This window comes from Mustela nivalis, assembly GCF_964662115.1.
Source record: "Mustela nivalis genome assembly, chromosome: 3".
Classification (NCBI taxonomy): Eukaryota; Metazoa; Chordata; class Mammalia; order Carnivora; family Mustelidae; genus Mustela; species Mustela nivalis.
In genome coordinates, this window is record NC_139022.1 from 97,764,853 (window position 1) to 97,782,264 (window position 17,412).

Below are 17,412 nucleotides of genomic sequence, written 5' to 3' on the forward strand. Positions count from 1 at the left end.
AAGACTAGCATAGTCACCAACCAGCTGAGCATCTGCTGGTAAACCTGCAGATCAATCTCAGAAAGTTTTAACCTGTGTGGTTAAGAGCTCACACCTTGGTAATTCTACTTACCACTTTTTGTTGGCAACATTTTAACAGGATAATACCTGTGAGCATTGAGAGGGAGACAGTCTAGAGGTGTTCTACTTCGAATTTCCAAGCGTTTTTTTCTAAGTGTCTCTTAGGGGATTTTTTTTTTTTCCCAGAGATAAATATTGCTACTATAAAGCTGACACAAATATGGATACATGTATTTATTTCTTTGTCAAGCAAGACTCCTTTTTCCTCCTTTTCTGTCTGAAATATCATATTTTTTGTCTGATAGTTTAGGTTATCCTCTACCCACCCCCAACAAAATAATGTATTAAGGGAAGGCAGGGGCCGGAAAGTCAAGTTTTATTTATACAGAGGCTATGTAATGAGCCCTGGGCAGTGAGCCAAGAGACCTGAGTTCTGCCCTCAACTCTGCCCCTAATATATCATGGACTTTCAGTCCCTTTTCTATGTTGAACCCAAGTTTCTTTTTGTAAAAAAAAAAAAAGAAGAAGAAAAGAAAAGGAAAAAAGAAAAAGAAGCAGGTGGACTAGCCCATCTCTAGGGTCTCTCTCAGTTCTGACACTCATGACATAGAGCGTGAGTCTAACATTGAAGTTCCCCAGGAAACAGCCCCTGCAAAATGTGTAGGGCCTTGCATTTCTGCCTGGAAGGAGGAAGAGAGCCGTAACAGCAGCCTAGGCAGACCGCCCGTTAAGTTAGCTGTTGGCACAAAACTCATAATGCTTTCAGAGGCCCTCAAAGTGTTGGCACTTGTGCTCTGTGGTTTTGATGAGACACGGCTGCAACTGGAGGGGATGGCATCTGATTCTTCTTCTGTGTCTCACAGTCCACACTCCCCACTACCAAACCTCTCAGTCTGCCCCCTGATAGTATCCAGTGAGCTGCTGAAGACAAACCTCACTGCCTTTGTTGCTGGGGTTTTGTTTTGTGCAAAGAAGTGTTTTGTGTCGCTGATGCGATGACATTTTAATAAAGTAAGAGTAGCACTTGTCCAGCTGAAAGTTGAAGGTATTCTTGCCTGAATGTACCAACAGATAATTTTGATAACTTTTCTATCATCGTATAGGTTGCCTCTGTTTTTCCTTCTTTCTTTCTTTCCTTCCTTTTTTCCTTCCTTCCTTCCTCTGTGTCATGCTCAAGTGGTTCTCTGATGCAAATTAGGGCAGCCTCAGCCTGGAGACACTGTCCTTAAGCAGAGCTTGTTCTCTGGAGTCAGACTGCCTGGCTTCAAGTGCAAGTTCAACGATGAACGCGCTGTTACCTTAAAAGAAGACACCTGCTCTGTACAGTTGGGATGGCAACAGGAGTTTTCTTACAAGTTACTGGGGAAGATCAAATCAAATAATACCGTGGAAGAACTTAGCTCAGCACTTGGAAGGAAGAAAGTGTTCAGCTGTTGCTCTTTCTCATCATCAGAAACCCCAGCGCCCTTTTGCCGAACACACGTGCCTGGACTTGACCCTGCTGAGACTCGGCTAGCCGTGGGATTGAGAGGAGAGCCAGGCATGCGTGTTAGAAACAACCAGAAACTCCACAGGTGATTCGGACGTGCAGCCGGGCAGGGGACCCTCTACTTCAGTGTGAGTGGGTGTCCAGAGCCGCCTCAATCCTGAGGTTATCCACGCTCTTGTAGAAATAAAAGGTAGAGGAGGATGTTTCTGAGCCCCATGGTGCTGCAAGCGTGGCCTGCTGACCAGCAGCCCCGGCTTCACCTGGGAACCTGCTAGAAATGCTCCAATTCCTGAGCACCACCCCCAGCCTTCCGAATTAGAAACCAGGGTGGGATCCCAGTGTTTAAACAAGCCTCCCAGGCGGTCCTGAGGCTCAATAAAGCTTGACACCACTCCTTTAAAGTAGGACCTGGCGTGGTGGAAGATCCTGGCCCAGTGAGTACTCATCACATATCTTCTGAATTTGTTGATGGAACGCTGACTTTTACCTTTCAGTCGTATTTACATGTATCTGATGAATTGCCATTTTCCAACAGCGTAGCCTGGTGAAATAGTCCCTCTTTAACAGAAAAGATGTTTGTGGTTAATTTCACCAGGCTAAGAAGTAGCAGAGCTGGGATTAGAATTGAGAATTTGGTGTAGGACCCCTTTATTGAGTTATGAATTTCCCCAAAACGTTTTGTGCTTTATCACAAGACCGAAGACCTGGATGCACGGAAACAGTCCCTTCCCGGTTGGCTCAGGGTCTGTCTCCCTGCCCATTTGGGAGGGGGGCAGTCTGGGTGGGGAGAAATTATGTGAGGGCCAGGATCCACTGGAACCTGGAGTCCGGTGCTCTTAGCTAAACAGCATAAGCAGAACCCCATGGAGTCTGTCGATACTGGCCCTAAACCGCAGTTCCAGGCCCAGAGTGTTCCCATACCTGGCACCTGGTTCTCCCTCTGCCAGGCACCCCCCTACTGCCCTTCCCCCCATGAAAATAAACTTAAGTGCCTGCTCACAGCGGAAGTGTCGGTCACCAGCTGGTTGAGGGACATGGGAATTGCCTTGGGAATGGAGGACCATTAGCTGAGGCCCTAACACAGAATTTCTGTGTTTCATTTTGTGTCACAGAAATTCTGTGAATTTCTCAACCTCTTACACCTGGTCATTTTTTGCCGTGGGGCTGCTCTGTGCCTCGAAGTAAGTTCAGTAACAGCCTTAGCCTCTACCCTCTAGAGGCTGATAGCACTTCCCACTCCTGGATGGAATCCTGACCTTGAAAAATGTCTCCAGACTTTGCCAGATGTCCTGCATGGGGACAGAAAGTAGAGCAAAACCATCCCCACTTAGAACCACTGCCTTAGTATGGGGTTTTTCAGATATAAGGCTCAGAATTTCCTGGTTTATTTCTCTAGGAAAGCATTTTTGCCTTTTCTTTTCACCTCTGTACCTAGAGACACAGCAGCACAATAAAACTGAATTAATAGCAAGGAGTCCTTTAATTCAACTATCAATATAAAAATATTTACTTATTTATTTTAGAGAGAGAGAGAGAGAAAGAGCACAGAGGGGAGGGGCAGAGGTCTCCCTCTGTCTATGCTGAGTGTGAAGCCTGACATGGGGCTCGATTCCACGACCCTGAGTTCATGAGCTGAGCCAAAACCAAGAGTCGGACACTTAACCGACTGCACCACCCAGGCGCCCCTACACAATTTTTTTCTTAAAAAAGAGGCTTCACACTAGATTTTTAGGCCCATTTTGGGACTCAGCAAGGAAGAGGCTGTTCAGGTAGCACGCTTAGTACTTCCTCCTACCCCCAGACCGAGTTTTTGCCTTTCTCCGTTCCCTGGGACTAGGGATGATATTAAGGAAACTAAATTATAGATGATGCCATAATTGTTGTTTCCTGAGATATGCCAGGCAGACATTATTGTTCCTCTGGATGCAGCATTTATTTCCTGAATAATTTAAGACAAACACAAAAATTCAGACACTATGGAATTGATAGAACTGGATAGGGTACTTAAGTTGGTAGGATATGCGTAGGATATCCGAGATCTAATGTCAGCCTGGGCTCTGAACTAGCAAATGAGACGTTTGGGAAGAACAGGAACAGGTATGCTCTAAATTAAAAACACTTTTTTTCAGTCCCGCTCTGAATGTTCATTGACACGATGGAAAGATTCTCCATTTTTACAAAGGGCTTCAGCTCCTTTAAATTTCAGTCTTTTCTGATGAATACAAACCCATATGAATCAGTAAGAATAAAATAAATTTTCCTCCTGTTGCCGAATGGTGCTGAATTAAAATGTGAGTGATGTGGTGTGATACGGAGTCGCTTGGAGGAGCCGGCATAGGAGGCCTGTGGGAGATAGGCAGTTATCCTTCAGGGTTGCTAAAATCCCCATGCGAAAGGGACGTGTGATGGCCTATCGGGCTAAAACATTATAAATGCGGACGGAGAGGACAAATGAGGGTTTCAAATAAGAGACATGGAAAATCATGCCAGTGGCCACTCAAAAAGGCACCCGTTGATTTGTGGGGCAGTTGATTCGGACAGGAGCATCTCTACAGAATGTGTTCAGAGCTGGGAGTTACCAGGGATGTATCATTTAAGAGTGCTTAGTTACGGTCCCTGAGCAATGCCTGAAAGGCTTGGTTTCTCAGAATCTGCAAAAACAGGGAGTAACCTTTAAAAATTATGTTCTTCAGAAAGGGATCCCCAGGACAATGTTTAAACAATAGCTCTCTACCTTTTTTATTTGTCTGCTTCTAGCCCATTCACAGATCTGTTCCTTTCCAAAACAATGTTTCTCTTACTAGTGATTTTCAAGTTGCATTCAGGGTGAAAAAATAATACAAAAAAGTCCTCTCAATTCATTGTTGAAACCCAAAACCTTAAGAGTGAAAGGGTCATTATAAATAGTTCACCAGGTAACAGGGGTAGACTGGGGCAGTCCCACCGGCTGACTGGGATGGCGGCTCATACTCCCTGAACAACAGAGCCCCAGCCCTAGCAAGAGTAAAATGCCTCCCAAAGTGGGTTTAGGCCCCTGCGCCCAGGAGGGAAAATCAGAAGCGACCACTGAAGGCATAGCTGCCTGAGTATTAGTACTGAGCAAAACTGCATAAACATAAGAGCTAAGAAGAAGGCACACAGAAGCTTTGGCATATCCCTTCTGGAACCAAAATAATTCTTTCTAAAAAAACTTTTCTTATTTTTAGATTTTACTTATTTATTTGAGAGAGAGAGAGAGAGCACAAGCAATGGGATGGGGAGGGCTGAAGAAGAAGTGGACTCCCCACTAAGCAGGGAGCCTGACGCAGGTCTCTATCCCAGGACCCTGGGATCATGCCCTGAGCTGAAGGCAGCCACTCAACTGACTGAGCCAACCAGGCGCCCTAAAATATTTCTTTAGAGAGACAAGTAAGGGCCTGGTTCTCACTGACCACCTGCTATACACACAGCCACATAAAACAAGATGAAGCAGCTTTGGCTTCCTTCTGTAAGGAAGAAAGTCACTACTACGTCATGGAATTATACTAATAGTTATCTTCTGAGTGATTTCCTTGTGGCAGACACTGCAATCAGCACTTTATAAATAGTATGCTTATTCATTTTTATGGTGACTCTAAGAATTAATTACTCTTTGAGTTCCTCAAGAAACTGAGATTCAGAGAAGATTTAGATAGATGTCTGTGGAAACTCTCAGAGCTCGTGATTCATGAGGGGGTGAAACTGGGTCTTGAACTCAGGCAACTGGGCCCCAGAATCCATACTCTTAACTGTAACATCACACAATTCTTCTTTACGTGAGGGTAGTTTCTAAGGCAGGTAAACTGGAATATTTATTTATTTATTTCTGGACCATTCTCCTAATCTACAATGACCAAGCTCACAAGAAAATGAGGAGGAGAGAGAAGTCCAATGAGAGAGGATCAGCTGACTTTATGGTGGGAATAAGATGAAGCCATGTTTGAAGCCCAAGATAAAAACATTGTTCTCTGAATGGAAGGTGAGTCTCGAAAAGGTTGTGAGCACAGGACATGTCTGTCTCCATTCAGGGCCTCAACAAGTGGTAGAATAATATACTATACACAAAGGCAACTGGAAAGGGGAGCAGGTGGGGACAGACCCCAGATTGTGTTCTGCCTGACCAACCATGTACCTTCATGAGGCTGGGGTGGGGAGACAGAGGACCTTTTTCTAAATGGGGCAGAGGTGGCCTCTGTGGGTGAGGGGAGGCCCTCCCCACAACTGTGAAGCTCCACAGGGTTTATCTGCACCCAGGTGAGAGAGGCTCTGCCTCTTCTCTGAGGCACGGGCAGCTGGTGTTCTCTGGAAAGTCACCTTCACGCCAAGTCTCACTATTGCTCACATTTTGGAGATTCTGAGCATCTGCTCCTGAGTGTCAGAAGCAGTAAAGGGAAGGAAGGAATTAGGCACTGGAAGAAAGTAGAAAAAATCTTTTTAGACAGTCCATAAATAAATAATGACCCTGAGCTTCTAAATTAGAGGTCATACACAAAAGTGTTTCTTAGCCCTCTGAGCACCGGTGGGGTCTGGCAAATCAGGTTGAAAATGCAGCAAGGTAAATAAGTAATGAGCAATGGAAGGTACTTGGAGGGGCAGACCCACTGCAAATCCCTTTTGTAAAAGTCCAATGAATAAGGAGCCCTGTACACTTGGGACTCCCTCATCCAATAGCTTCCAGAACCTATCAGAAAGATCTTAGTGCCCCTCTAACATTTATAACCTGCAGGCCATGTGTCCTAGGGGTCTGCCTTGATGGACCAGTATATCCAAATAGACAATTAAAAGAAACAGTGGGAAGAGACGGCACACAATAATCGTGGCTGGCGAAAGCTTGCTCTCGGGATGTCCATAATCTGTGTTTCTTGGGTTTCCGGCATTCACTGATCACCTTCATGGTTATTGCCAAATCCTTGTATCACTTTCCCATCCGGCTGCCACATACACTGTTGTCCGCTTCATCTTCTTTTTTAAATTGATGAGCTTTCTTCAACTGAAAAATCTCTGGACAGAAACTTGGTATCTCTTCTGCAAATGGGAAACAAATTTTCCCAAAAAGCGTGAAAGTAGATGCAATGTGAATGAAATGGTGTCACTAATCATTCCGTAGATACTCTTGCCTGCCTCCTACTCTGAGCTTGAGGCTTCTGCTTTATTAAAAGAGGGAGGGGCACCTGGGTGGCTCAGTGGGTTAAGCCTCTGCCTTCAGCTCAGGTCATGATCTCAGGGTCCTGGGATTGAGCCCCGCATCGGGCTCTCTGCTCAGCAGGGAGCCTGCTTCCTCCTCTCTCTCTGCCTGCCTCTCTACCTAGTTGTGATCTCTGTCTGTCAAATAAATAGATAAATAAAAAGAGGGAGATGGTTTTAGAAAGATAGGAAGGCAAATTAGCACCAAACAAACTGTGACGGTTTTCTTGGGAAAAAAAAAATCAATAGAAGCTTAACAAAGTTGAAAAGGGAGAGACTTTTTCTCATTCTTTAAATATCATCTTATTTAAGGGTATTAAATAAGGGGTACTAACACTCCTGCTACGATAAAGAAGTCTATCCATCTTGTCTCTCACACCCATCATATCAAGTTTGTGCATAGAACTCAATCGAATCAAGCAGGGCCTTTGCTGCATGTAATCCTCCTTCGCTGGGGTAATCCCCTTTGTCCCAAGTGCTTTTCTATGTGCAAGTCATGTTCATTGCAAACAAGTCATTTACTTACCATGTTCATCGAGCAAAATATTGTCAGGCTTCATATCCCTAGGGGAGTGAAAGGAAAAGAAAAAGTTGCTCAAAATCAAACAAACTAGAACTACAGGATAAAAGTGAAAATGCACAGGAGTTCCAAGTAGGGTAGAAACAATGAGCCAGCCTGTCATCATTGCAGCTCCCACGGTGAATCTCGGACATGGTCACCATGAAGATCCCCAAGTTCTAGATCAGCAAACAAGGGCTTAAAGAGGTTAAGCACCTTAACTCAAGGTCAGAGAATTAGTTAAAGGAAGAACTGGGCTTTGAGCTTGAGTCCCTCTCATTTGAAAGCTCACATTTTTAAAAAATTAACATATAATGTATTATTTGCTTCAGGGGTACAGATCTGTGATTCATCAGTCTTACACAATTCACAGCACTCACCATAGCACATACCCTCCCCAGTGTCCATCACCCAGCCACCCCATCCCTCCATCAACCCTCAGTTTTATTCCTGAGATTGAGTCTCTTATGGTTTGTCTCCCTCTCTGGTTTTGTCTTGTTTCATTTTTTTCCTCTTTGAAAGCTCACATTCTTAAATTCTTAAGTAGTCTATGACCCATAAACATGTGGGTATAGCTCCTAGGGGCACGGGGCAATTAAATTGCCACAAGATAGTAACACTCCTTATCTTTTTCATCTATGTCACTGGACTGAAGGTTAAGATTCTACAAAATAAGAGGAAAAGATGATACCTAATATGGTTGTATTATAAAGTTGCAGAAATTGGAAACTTTTTCAGGATGATGTTTTAATGCGTCTAGTTTCTTTAGTAAGTATTATTGCTGGGGTAGTTAAAGGAGTGGGACTCCTCTTGCAGACACTAATGAGATTGTTAAATCCAGAGGAGAGAACAAAACTCACCTTCTTCCGTGAAGGGAGTGGTTTGATGGTAAATGTGTAGAGAAGCAGCCCACAGCACTTTCAGAGTCCTTACGACCAAGTATCGGTGTGAGCAGCACTCATCAAGCAGAGAACAGCTCTGCCGTTTGTAAGGGCTGTTGCTTCTGCTTTCCCAGGGTTTTATTGTCCTTCCCTAATGCACCATTAAAGCCCTTCAGCCTAAATTCACAAAAGCCATTAAAGATAAAATTCTGCAATAGGTTTTGGGGATGCATTTTCAGCCCAGTCAAGTGGCTTTTATGCCCCCAGAATAAGGTGACCTTAGTCTTGGACAGACCGAGCATGTCAGGGTCCTCTTTTCTTGAAAATATTAGCGAATAACAAGCCCCAGACCTACAAGCAGAACGATGTGTACATCACACTAACGTGCAGGTACATGGACAGGCTCATGAACTTGGACTAGTTTCTTATTTTGCTTGTGAGGTTCCTAACATGAATTCTGGCTTCCTCGGTGAACCTCTGTATGTGTGGCTCATTTTTCTCTGGTGCAGGGTACAACTGGCTAAAAAGAGCGTTGAAGGGTTTCAGACTGCCTGTTTCTATGGCTAACTCTCTCTCTGTATTGCAAACTCCACCCCAAACCCTTTGATGGATTCCACTGTTTCTAGAATTATGCAGTCCAAACTCACACATATGAAATAAAGTCCCTTTCATCATCTGGCTCCTGGGCTCCTGCCACACAGAAGCACATGGGGTTTCCCCCTCCCCCACCATGCTCCCTGCATCCCCTCACCTTCTGCTGTTGTTTTGCCTGAAACAGAGCTCTCTCACCATGGGCTCAGAAAAAGCAGATTCATCCCTCGACTCAGAGCTCCAATGCCACTTCCTACAGGAAGGCTTCTCTGAATTTCCAGTTCTGAGTCACTGCCACCTCCTGTGTGACCTGCATCTTATACTTCATCCATCATAACATTTATCATGCTTATATTTATTTTTCTCCAATTGGATCATAAACTCCTGAGGTCAGGGATGGTTTCTAGTTGAATGTCCTGTTCCGTTACATAGGCTCACAGTGGCTGGTAGGCAGTGAATGACTAAATGATACCAGGAGGATTTCTAGAGACTTCAAGGAGGTTAATCCTAACGCTATAAACCAGAGCACTAATGATGCACCATCAGATACCATGCAAGGCAAACCGGGTATTAGGTATTAGGCTCTTTTTCCTTCTTTGAGACTGGCCCCAGTGATTTTTTTTTTTTTTTTTTTTCTTTCAAAAAGGAGGTCCCATGGAGCTTTGCTGGGAGGGAAGACACTTGGGTATGGCAAGATTAGCATAATGACTTCTTTGCCTGAGTTTATGAGGGCTTGATGAGAAAAATGACTTGCTGCAGGTTTGACACTTCGGGAACTTTCTGTGAAATCATCGAGTCTCATTTTTCTTAAGTATCAAAGCCACATGTCATTACATCCATTACCTTTCCCAGAAGCCACCTGGAAGCTTAAAGAATAATGCAGAGATCAGAGAGATCGTGTGATACTTCTTAGTTCGATCTTAAGATTCGTTTATTCATTGAATACTTACTACCTTGATAAACCACGGTGCTAGAATAAAGGAAATATAAATGAAATCTAGTTCTTTCTGAGATGGAGAGGGTAAGAAAAGTTCATAAGGAACCATGCCAAAAGGTTTACAGTGGTAAATGAGCATGTTTACTACTAAATTCAGAGAAGGAAGAAGAGGAAAATATAAGACAGATATTTAAAAAGTGGACTTTTGTGGCACCTGGGTGGCTCAGTGGGTTAAGGCCTCTGCCTTAGGCTCAGGTTATGATCCCAGGGTGCTGGGATCAAGCCCTGTATCGGGCTCTCTGCTCAGCAGAGAACCTGCTTCTTCCTCTCTCTCTGCCCGCTTCTCTGCCTACTTGTGACCTCTGTCTGTCAAATAAATAAATAAAATCTTTTAAAAAATAAAAAGTGGACTTTTAACATAAAAATAAAGTGTATAAACACAGATTCTGAGTACACAACTTCCCCAAAATGTGACGCGGTCACTTCTAAGTCACTACAGGGTAAATGGTAGTATTGTTTATTCACATATTCACCAGAAGAGCATGAAAATAAACCCCTTGTACTATATTAAAATTCCTGATAGAACAAGTAAACATTTTCTAGGTTTGAAATTTAGCACCACTTCCTTATCTCTTTAGCCTGGTTAAATAATACTAAGTGTGCGAGAACTTCTAAGCTGTTTCTTTCACTTAAGGGGAACTATGTTTATACTATGTGTATACTATGGTTTAACCCCATGGTTATGTTTAGAATCACCCGGCAGGGCTCTAAACCCCCTGGGTTCTCTGTCCTAGTCAGCCCTGGGGCAGTCAGACTGTCTGTGGCCAGGCCTAGCTGTCTGTCTGAAAACAAACAGAAACTTCTAGGACTTTCTGATGTACAGTCATCTTCAGCAATACCATCCACAGGCCTTGTCCACAGCCAAGGACATCAATCCGATTTTAATCTATGAACCTCTTGGAAGCTTATCTATGAACCAAAAGGCACCAGAAAAGTACAGCACTTAGCATTTTTGACAAAATTCTTTGGTTAAGATATACACGGAGGACTCTTACATCTTGCATATAATCAGCAGGTCACGAATGAGTTCCCTCTCTCTTGCTATCCGTCATTCTTGCTGATGACAATGTCTTGTGGATGTTCCGTTGAATCTCCCAGCACTCAGTCCCCCAAGTTACCTACAGTTATTTTTCTGTCTCTGGACCCCTCTTGTTTCCTTACTCCTATGTCCTATAATTGTTCCTTTGCTGTTACAACAGCCCACTCCTGATGCACCTCACCTTCTATCCAATCCACCTCCCAAGCTGGCACATGCAGCACCCTAAGGCCACCAATTATTAACTCTGTCACTTTGCATTCATGCATCACAACTCTCACTCATATCCTCAGTTCCCTTCCATAGCCATCGTTAACATTCCTTGTACAAATCTTTAAATTCTCTTACCCCCTTCAACTATACTCACCTATTAGAACTCCAGGATTGGTTAAACCCAGCTCCCCCGTTCTTTTCACCTACACCACACTCTTGAACTTTCCTAGAATGGGTCACAGTTGTATTGATTTCTCATTCAAAGTCATGGCCACACATCTCAAGCCAGCATCAGTGTTCCAAGCCATAGGGAGATCCCTTCTCCAAGAGGAGCACTGCACACTTTCCCATTGCCTTCATGTCTCTTCCACATTCCTTCCCCTTCCTCTCAGCTGAAGACTGAGCCGTCTTCACAAAGACAAGGGATCTACCCCGAAGTCTACCAACCTCCTTATTTCTATACCCAGACTTATGACCTTTCCTCCAGTTATACTAGATGAAAAGTCCCTATACCTACCCCAGTCAACTCTTCTCCAGGGGCTCCAGATCTTGTCTTTTCTCATCTTCTCACAGATTTCTCCAAGCTAGGTATTCCTTCTCCTATACCTTCCCTTTCTACCTCATGTTATGATTGAGTCTCTTGGAAATAACTTCCCTCATGCCTAGTGACCTCCACTTGTTGTCCAAGTTTACTGCTTTCCTTTGTAATAACAACTCTGGGTTGAGTGGTTAATAGGTGAGAAACTAGAAACAGCATTTCCATTCTTCTCCTCAGCTATTCTGACCAGGCTTCCCTCCCCTCTACTTCCTGAAACTGCCTGTCAAGTACATTGATGACCTCCAGCTTCCCAAATCCACTGGGTGCACTGTTATTTATCATGCTTAACTTCTCTGTGGTTGAACATTCCTTCCCTTCTGACCTATTTTATTCTTGTGGCTTGCAAAAAGCCCCATTCTCCTGGTTTTCTCCTGCCACAGAGATTCCTCCTCAATCTTTGTCTGTAGGTATCTTCTTGGTTCAACCTTTAAATGATGAGATTCCCCAGAGCTCAGTCATATATACAACTACTCTCCATTTAAGTTATTTCACTTAGTCCTGTGATTTTAAATATTATATATATTTTATAAATATATATACATCTGTACATATCTGTATATATACACATGTGTGTGTGTGTGTGTGTGTGTGTGTGTGTGTGTATGTGTATGTATATAAACTCTGTATCCCTGACTCTGGAATTCTAGATTAATAATATATCAAGCTTTCTGCTTGATGTTTCCATCTGTATGTCTAACAGCCAGGATAAATATAATATGTTCTAAAGAGAAGCTCTGATATTTATCCACATTCCACACAAACACCCAAACCCTCTTATTCCAGAATTCCTTACCCTAGTACATGGCCCCATAATTCTCCCATTGTAAAAATGAAAATCTTGAGATCATTATTATTATTATTATTATTATTTAGGGAGAGAGAGGAAATGGGCACACAAGCAGGGGGAGAGGGAGAGAGAAAAACTTAAGCAGCCTCCATGTTCAGTGTGGAGCCTGACACGGGGGTCGATCTCATGACCCTGAGATCAGGACCTGAGACAAAATCAAGGGTCAGATGCTTAACCAACTGAGCCACCCAGTGGCCCATCCTGAGATCATCCTTAATTCTTTCTTTAACTCATAACACCAGTCCTTCAACAACTCTTGGTAACTTTACCTTTGAAGTAGAATTATTGAAAACAGTATGGCAGTTTCTCAAAAAATTAAATATGGAAATTAACATATGATCCCACAATTGTCTTTCTATTGATCTATACCCAAAGGAATTGAGAGGCAGGCCCTTGAACAGATAACTGTGTATCTATATTTGTAGCAGGACTGCTCACAGTAGTCAAGAAGTAGAAATAAACCAACTATCCATCCATGGGGGAAGGATCAACAAAATGTTGTGTGTACAGACAGTGGAATCCAGCTTTAAAAAGGAATGGTGTTCTGATGCAGGCTCCAACATGGTTGAATTGTAAAGACATTATACAAAGTGAAATATGCCAGACACAGGGACAAACATGGTATGACTCCACATACACGAGGTACTTAGAATAGTCAGATTCACAGAGACAGAAAACAGGATAGTGGTTAGCAAGGGCTGGGGTGAAGAGGGAAGGGTAATCAATGTCTAATGGGTATGGAGTTTCAGTTTGGGGTGATGAAAAATTTCTGGAGGTGGATGGAGATGACGGCCTAGCAGCGTGAGTGTACTTCAGGTACTTTGTCTCTTGCAAATCATTAACATGATTTTATTTTGTATATATTTTGCTACAATAAACATAACTATAATTACCATTTCCACTGCTACCATTATATCTCACAGTTGAAGTATTTTAGTAGTACCTTCTTGCTTCTCCTATAGCCCCCTGATAATCCACTAATCACAAAGCATCCGGAGCGGCAGTGTTCATGACACACAGCTTCCCTGACACACATCATCTGGCTCCCAACCCCCAGGGAAGAAAATCTAAGCCGTTCATTGCTGGCATCATATGGCCTCTGTGTACGCTAGCCCCACACAGCCCTGAGCACCACACAAGAGCCTCCTGTCCCTGCCACACCCATGCTCCAGCTGCTCTGGTCCGCCTTACCCCTCTGCACAGATGACCCCCTCTGCCTGCAGTCCTGCTCTCCTAGACCTTCACTTGGTTTACCACTGCCCATCACTTCAGGTCTCTGCTAAAACATCATCTCCTCCTCCAAGTTCTTTCCTGACCACTCGACTTAGAGTAGCCTCCCCCACCATCCTTACCTCTTGACTTCCATCTTATGTTCTGTGCAGCACTTAACATTGTTTTCTTATTTACTTATGATTTTTTTTTACCCCCACTGGAATGCAAATTCTTAGAAAAAGGACATCTTTTCTGTATTGCTCAATGCTATAACTCCCAGGCTCGTAGAAGTGCCCAGTAAATATTTGTCATAGAAATGCATGCATCTGGTCCCTTGTCTTCTCAGACTTCTGGAAAATAAGCCATGTATTTCTTTTCTTCTTAAGAAGAGAGAGGAAAAACAGAACAAAAAGCCCTCTCTCTGTCCCCGATGCACTGTATTTACTGTTGGTCAACTAAAACATCAATCATTTTTATTAAGTTTGAGTGAATATTAGAGTAAGTGTAAGGAAGAAGTGATTTCTGCACAATTAGAGTCTGCAATTTCAGAGAGGGGCTACAGAATTTGGGGGGTGGTAAGTTGCAGTTCTAGGGACACACACTCTGTAGAAATTCTTCATTCCATCTTGATTCAATGAAACAGAAAAGGCTGAATCAGCAGATGCCCACTGTGGCAACTATAAATAACACCGTAGAAATACAAGGCTCGCTGCAGTGGGGTCCAAGATGGGACTGATCTGTCTGCCGTTCTCACTTGAATGACTTTACAAGACATTAGCAGAACTTAATAGGCTAATTACATCCCTTCCTTGCTCCTACCCTGGGATCAAGTTGTTCACCCTGCAATCCTATATGGGGTATTGTGAGATCAGGGGACAAGAAAATCCATGCATCCAAACCATAGTCAAGCCCTTCTGTGTCTGTGGCTTTCTGAGAGATCTACAGTTGGGGTTTTGTTCTTTGTTACATAATGTGCTCTTATACTGGACCCTCTCCAAGTTCTTATTCTTCTTTTTCTTTTCTTTTTTTTTTTAATACAGAAACATTTTAATGGTTTTTATCCCCCAAGTTCTTGAGAAGGAAAAAAATACATACGATTCTATAATTTATTATTTAAGATGTCACACAAAGGTTGTTGGTCACATAAACAGATGTATGTTAAGAAAAAAAAGTGAGGTGGGGATGGCAGGGTGGAAGAGGTCATTGTAAGCAGAAATGCATGGTTTGGAACAGGAGGCAGCTGTGAAGATGGCCAGACCTACATTACGGGTCTGGGTACAATGTCCATCCTTTTTTATAAACTGGCTGATTCTTCTTTTTAATTTAAATTTCATTTTTAAAAATTGAGATATAATTGACATATCAGTTTCAGGTATAGGACATAGTGATTCGATACTTATATATATATATTGTGAAACGACCACATCCATCAGTCTAGTTAGTATCCATCACCACACATAGTTACAATGGGTTTTTTTTATTCTTTTGTGTTTTACTGTGGTGAGAATTTTTAAGATTTACTCTTTGAGCAGCTTTCTGCCTGCTTAGTTTTGTTGTTATTCAAGTCCAGCATTTCCCACAGGTTTGTTCAAGGGGATATGAATTACATTATATTCTGTAATAATATAATACATAATACATATTCCATATATAATATTTATAAATACTACTATTTATAAAGCATTATATAAACATATAATGTTTGCATATTCATTTTGGGTGTAATGGCTTTTCATGGATAGCAATGCCTTTTATTTGTGATCTCATGACACAGATCCAATACCATTATATATTAATCAGGTGATGAGGACAGTGATTTTACCAACCTCCCATCTATGAAAATGTTACCCAGTTATTCCTTTTTGGATTTGTGTTTCTTTTCCTGTAGTATCACCAAAGACACCAGCACATTCCCCATGCCTTTCTTCTCTCAGATGTCTTCTCCTGTGGCTCCTGAATTTCTCCTCCATTATCCCTAATAATTTAGTGTGTATGTACCCTCCACAAAACACAAGCTAGATCATTAGACCCCCATCTCAGCACCTCACTCTCCTCCAGTCCCCACAACCCAAGCAGCTTATGCAGAGATTCACCCAACCAACACAGGTTTCTTTGGTAATGGGGAAAAGTGGTTGGGACCAGATCTTAATGACCCTTAGGTGAAAAAAGAAGACAGTTCTTCAGTAGAGAGCACTTGAAGGAGTTACAAATAAGCTCTTAAATCAAGATCTGAGAAAGAACTTCTTAATAGATACTTCCAAGGTTGGCATAATCTACCATGAAATCTTAAAATGTGCCGTGGATGCTGTCACTGAGGCTGGATAAGCATTTGACAGTGGTACAGCAAGTGGGCAGTGCAGCAGAGGGATACTAACCTGCCCAGCTGACCTTTCACAACCCTTTGAGCCCTGACTTTCTGTGCACCATCCAGGCTTCTCACAGATGCTCCCTGAAAAGTCACCTTCCTTCATTGATTTATCACTTATATACCAAAGGAAAGCAGTACTATCCACATTTGCCTAAATAAATAAATAAATGGAATAAATTTTAAAAAGGAGACTTAAGGGCCCTGACTTGTCTACAGTCTCCTAGCTCATAAATGGTACAGATGGAATTTAAATGTCATGGTCTTTCCACTATTGCTCAATTGGTTATTTTTAGCAAGTAGGTTCCAAGCATGGGGTCAACTCCTTAGTTAGTAGTGTCTGCCATGTTGAAAAGGAGGGTGTTCATGTTCAAGAGGAAAGAGGGTGAAGATTGATCAGCAATTCCTGACAGAGACACAAGAAGAGGTGTTTGAGGAGAGCTGGTAGAAAAAAATGGTCAAACTACTATATTATCCCTGAGTAACAGGATGGTTTGAGCTGCCATTTATTGTCCATGTTATGAGAGCTACTTGATAGAGGACATATCTTTTACTTCCAACCACAGCTCCCTAATGTGGATGTTATACCTAGCAGGTAAAGAAAGGGCAACTCAGAGAGTTGAAAATAATGTATATTTTCCAGCCTACTCTACGATATAGCCATGTCTCTTTAAATGTAAAAGTAAAGTTCCACGTGTCTTACTGTGGAGTAAATCTGTTTTTCTAGAAGGTGACTCATGTTTATCTTGATGGTATAGACCCAGTAGTACAGACATCCCTGTCAAAAAGCACGGTTCTGTAAAACCATCCCATTCACTTGAGATTTTTAGCCAACGTTGCAATCTTTGGAGGCAGAATGTTTAATGACAAGGCTCCCTGCCTTGCTGTTAAGCATTGGTCAAAGCTCATTCACTGCCATTATTTATTGCCTTTAATCTGGACTCACACAGATAGAAACCTAGGTCATGTTTCCCTGTTCAGTAACCAAGGAAGCAAGGACACAGCATCAGGGACCTGAACTAAATCCCCTAGCCATGGAGACTGGCCTGAACTCAGATCTCCTGGATCTTCCCTCAATCCGAAGTGCTTTTACGGATGGAGATGTACTAGTTTGAGGAGGGGAAAGTGTCTACAAAGTATGAGAGACCAAAACGTGGTCATCTATTGATTGTAACATATTAACTGCCATGAGAGGGTTTTTTTATTTTTTGTGTTTTTTTTGTTTGTTTGTTTTTTTAAATAACCAAATTGAGGAGAGGCGTATTCAATTTGGGGCAAAAAGCAATTTGTTTCATTTCAGAATGGTCAATGAGACCTAAGGGGGATTCTGCCATGTGGGCCTTCAGGAAAACTTTTGCTTCC

General features: G+C 42.6%; 1 protein-coding gene across 3 annotated transcripts in view; it reads right to left on the reverse strand.

Annotated features, from left to right (window-relative positions):
* STK32A (serine/threonine kinase 32A) overlaps window positions 1-17,412 on the reverse strand; it is a gene marked incomplete at its 3' end in the record, with an annotated part of 133,447 nt that overhangs the window by 32,018 nt on the left and 84,017 nt on the right. For all 3 annotated transcript variants that reach the window (XM_082723215.1, XM_082723214.1, XM_082723216.1), the window contains exon 6: window positions 7,278-7,315. In XM_082723215.1, coding sequence (XP_082579341.1) covers window positions 7,278-7,315 — 38 coding nt within the window. The remainder of the gene's footprint in view (window positions 1-7,277; window positions 7,316-17,412) is intronic.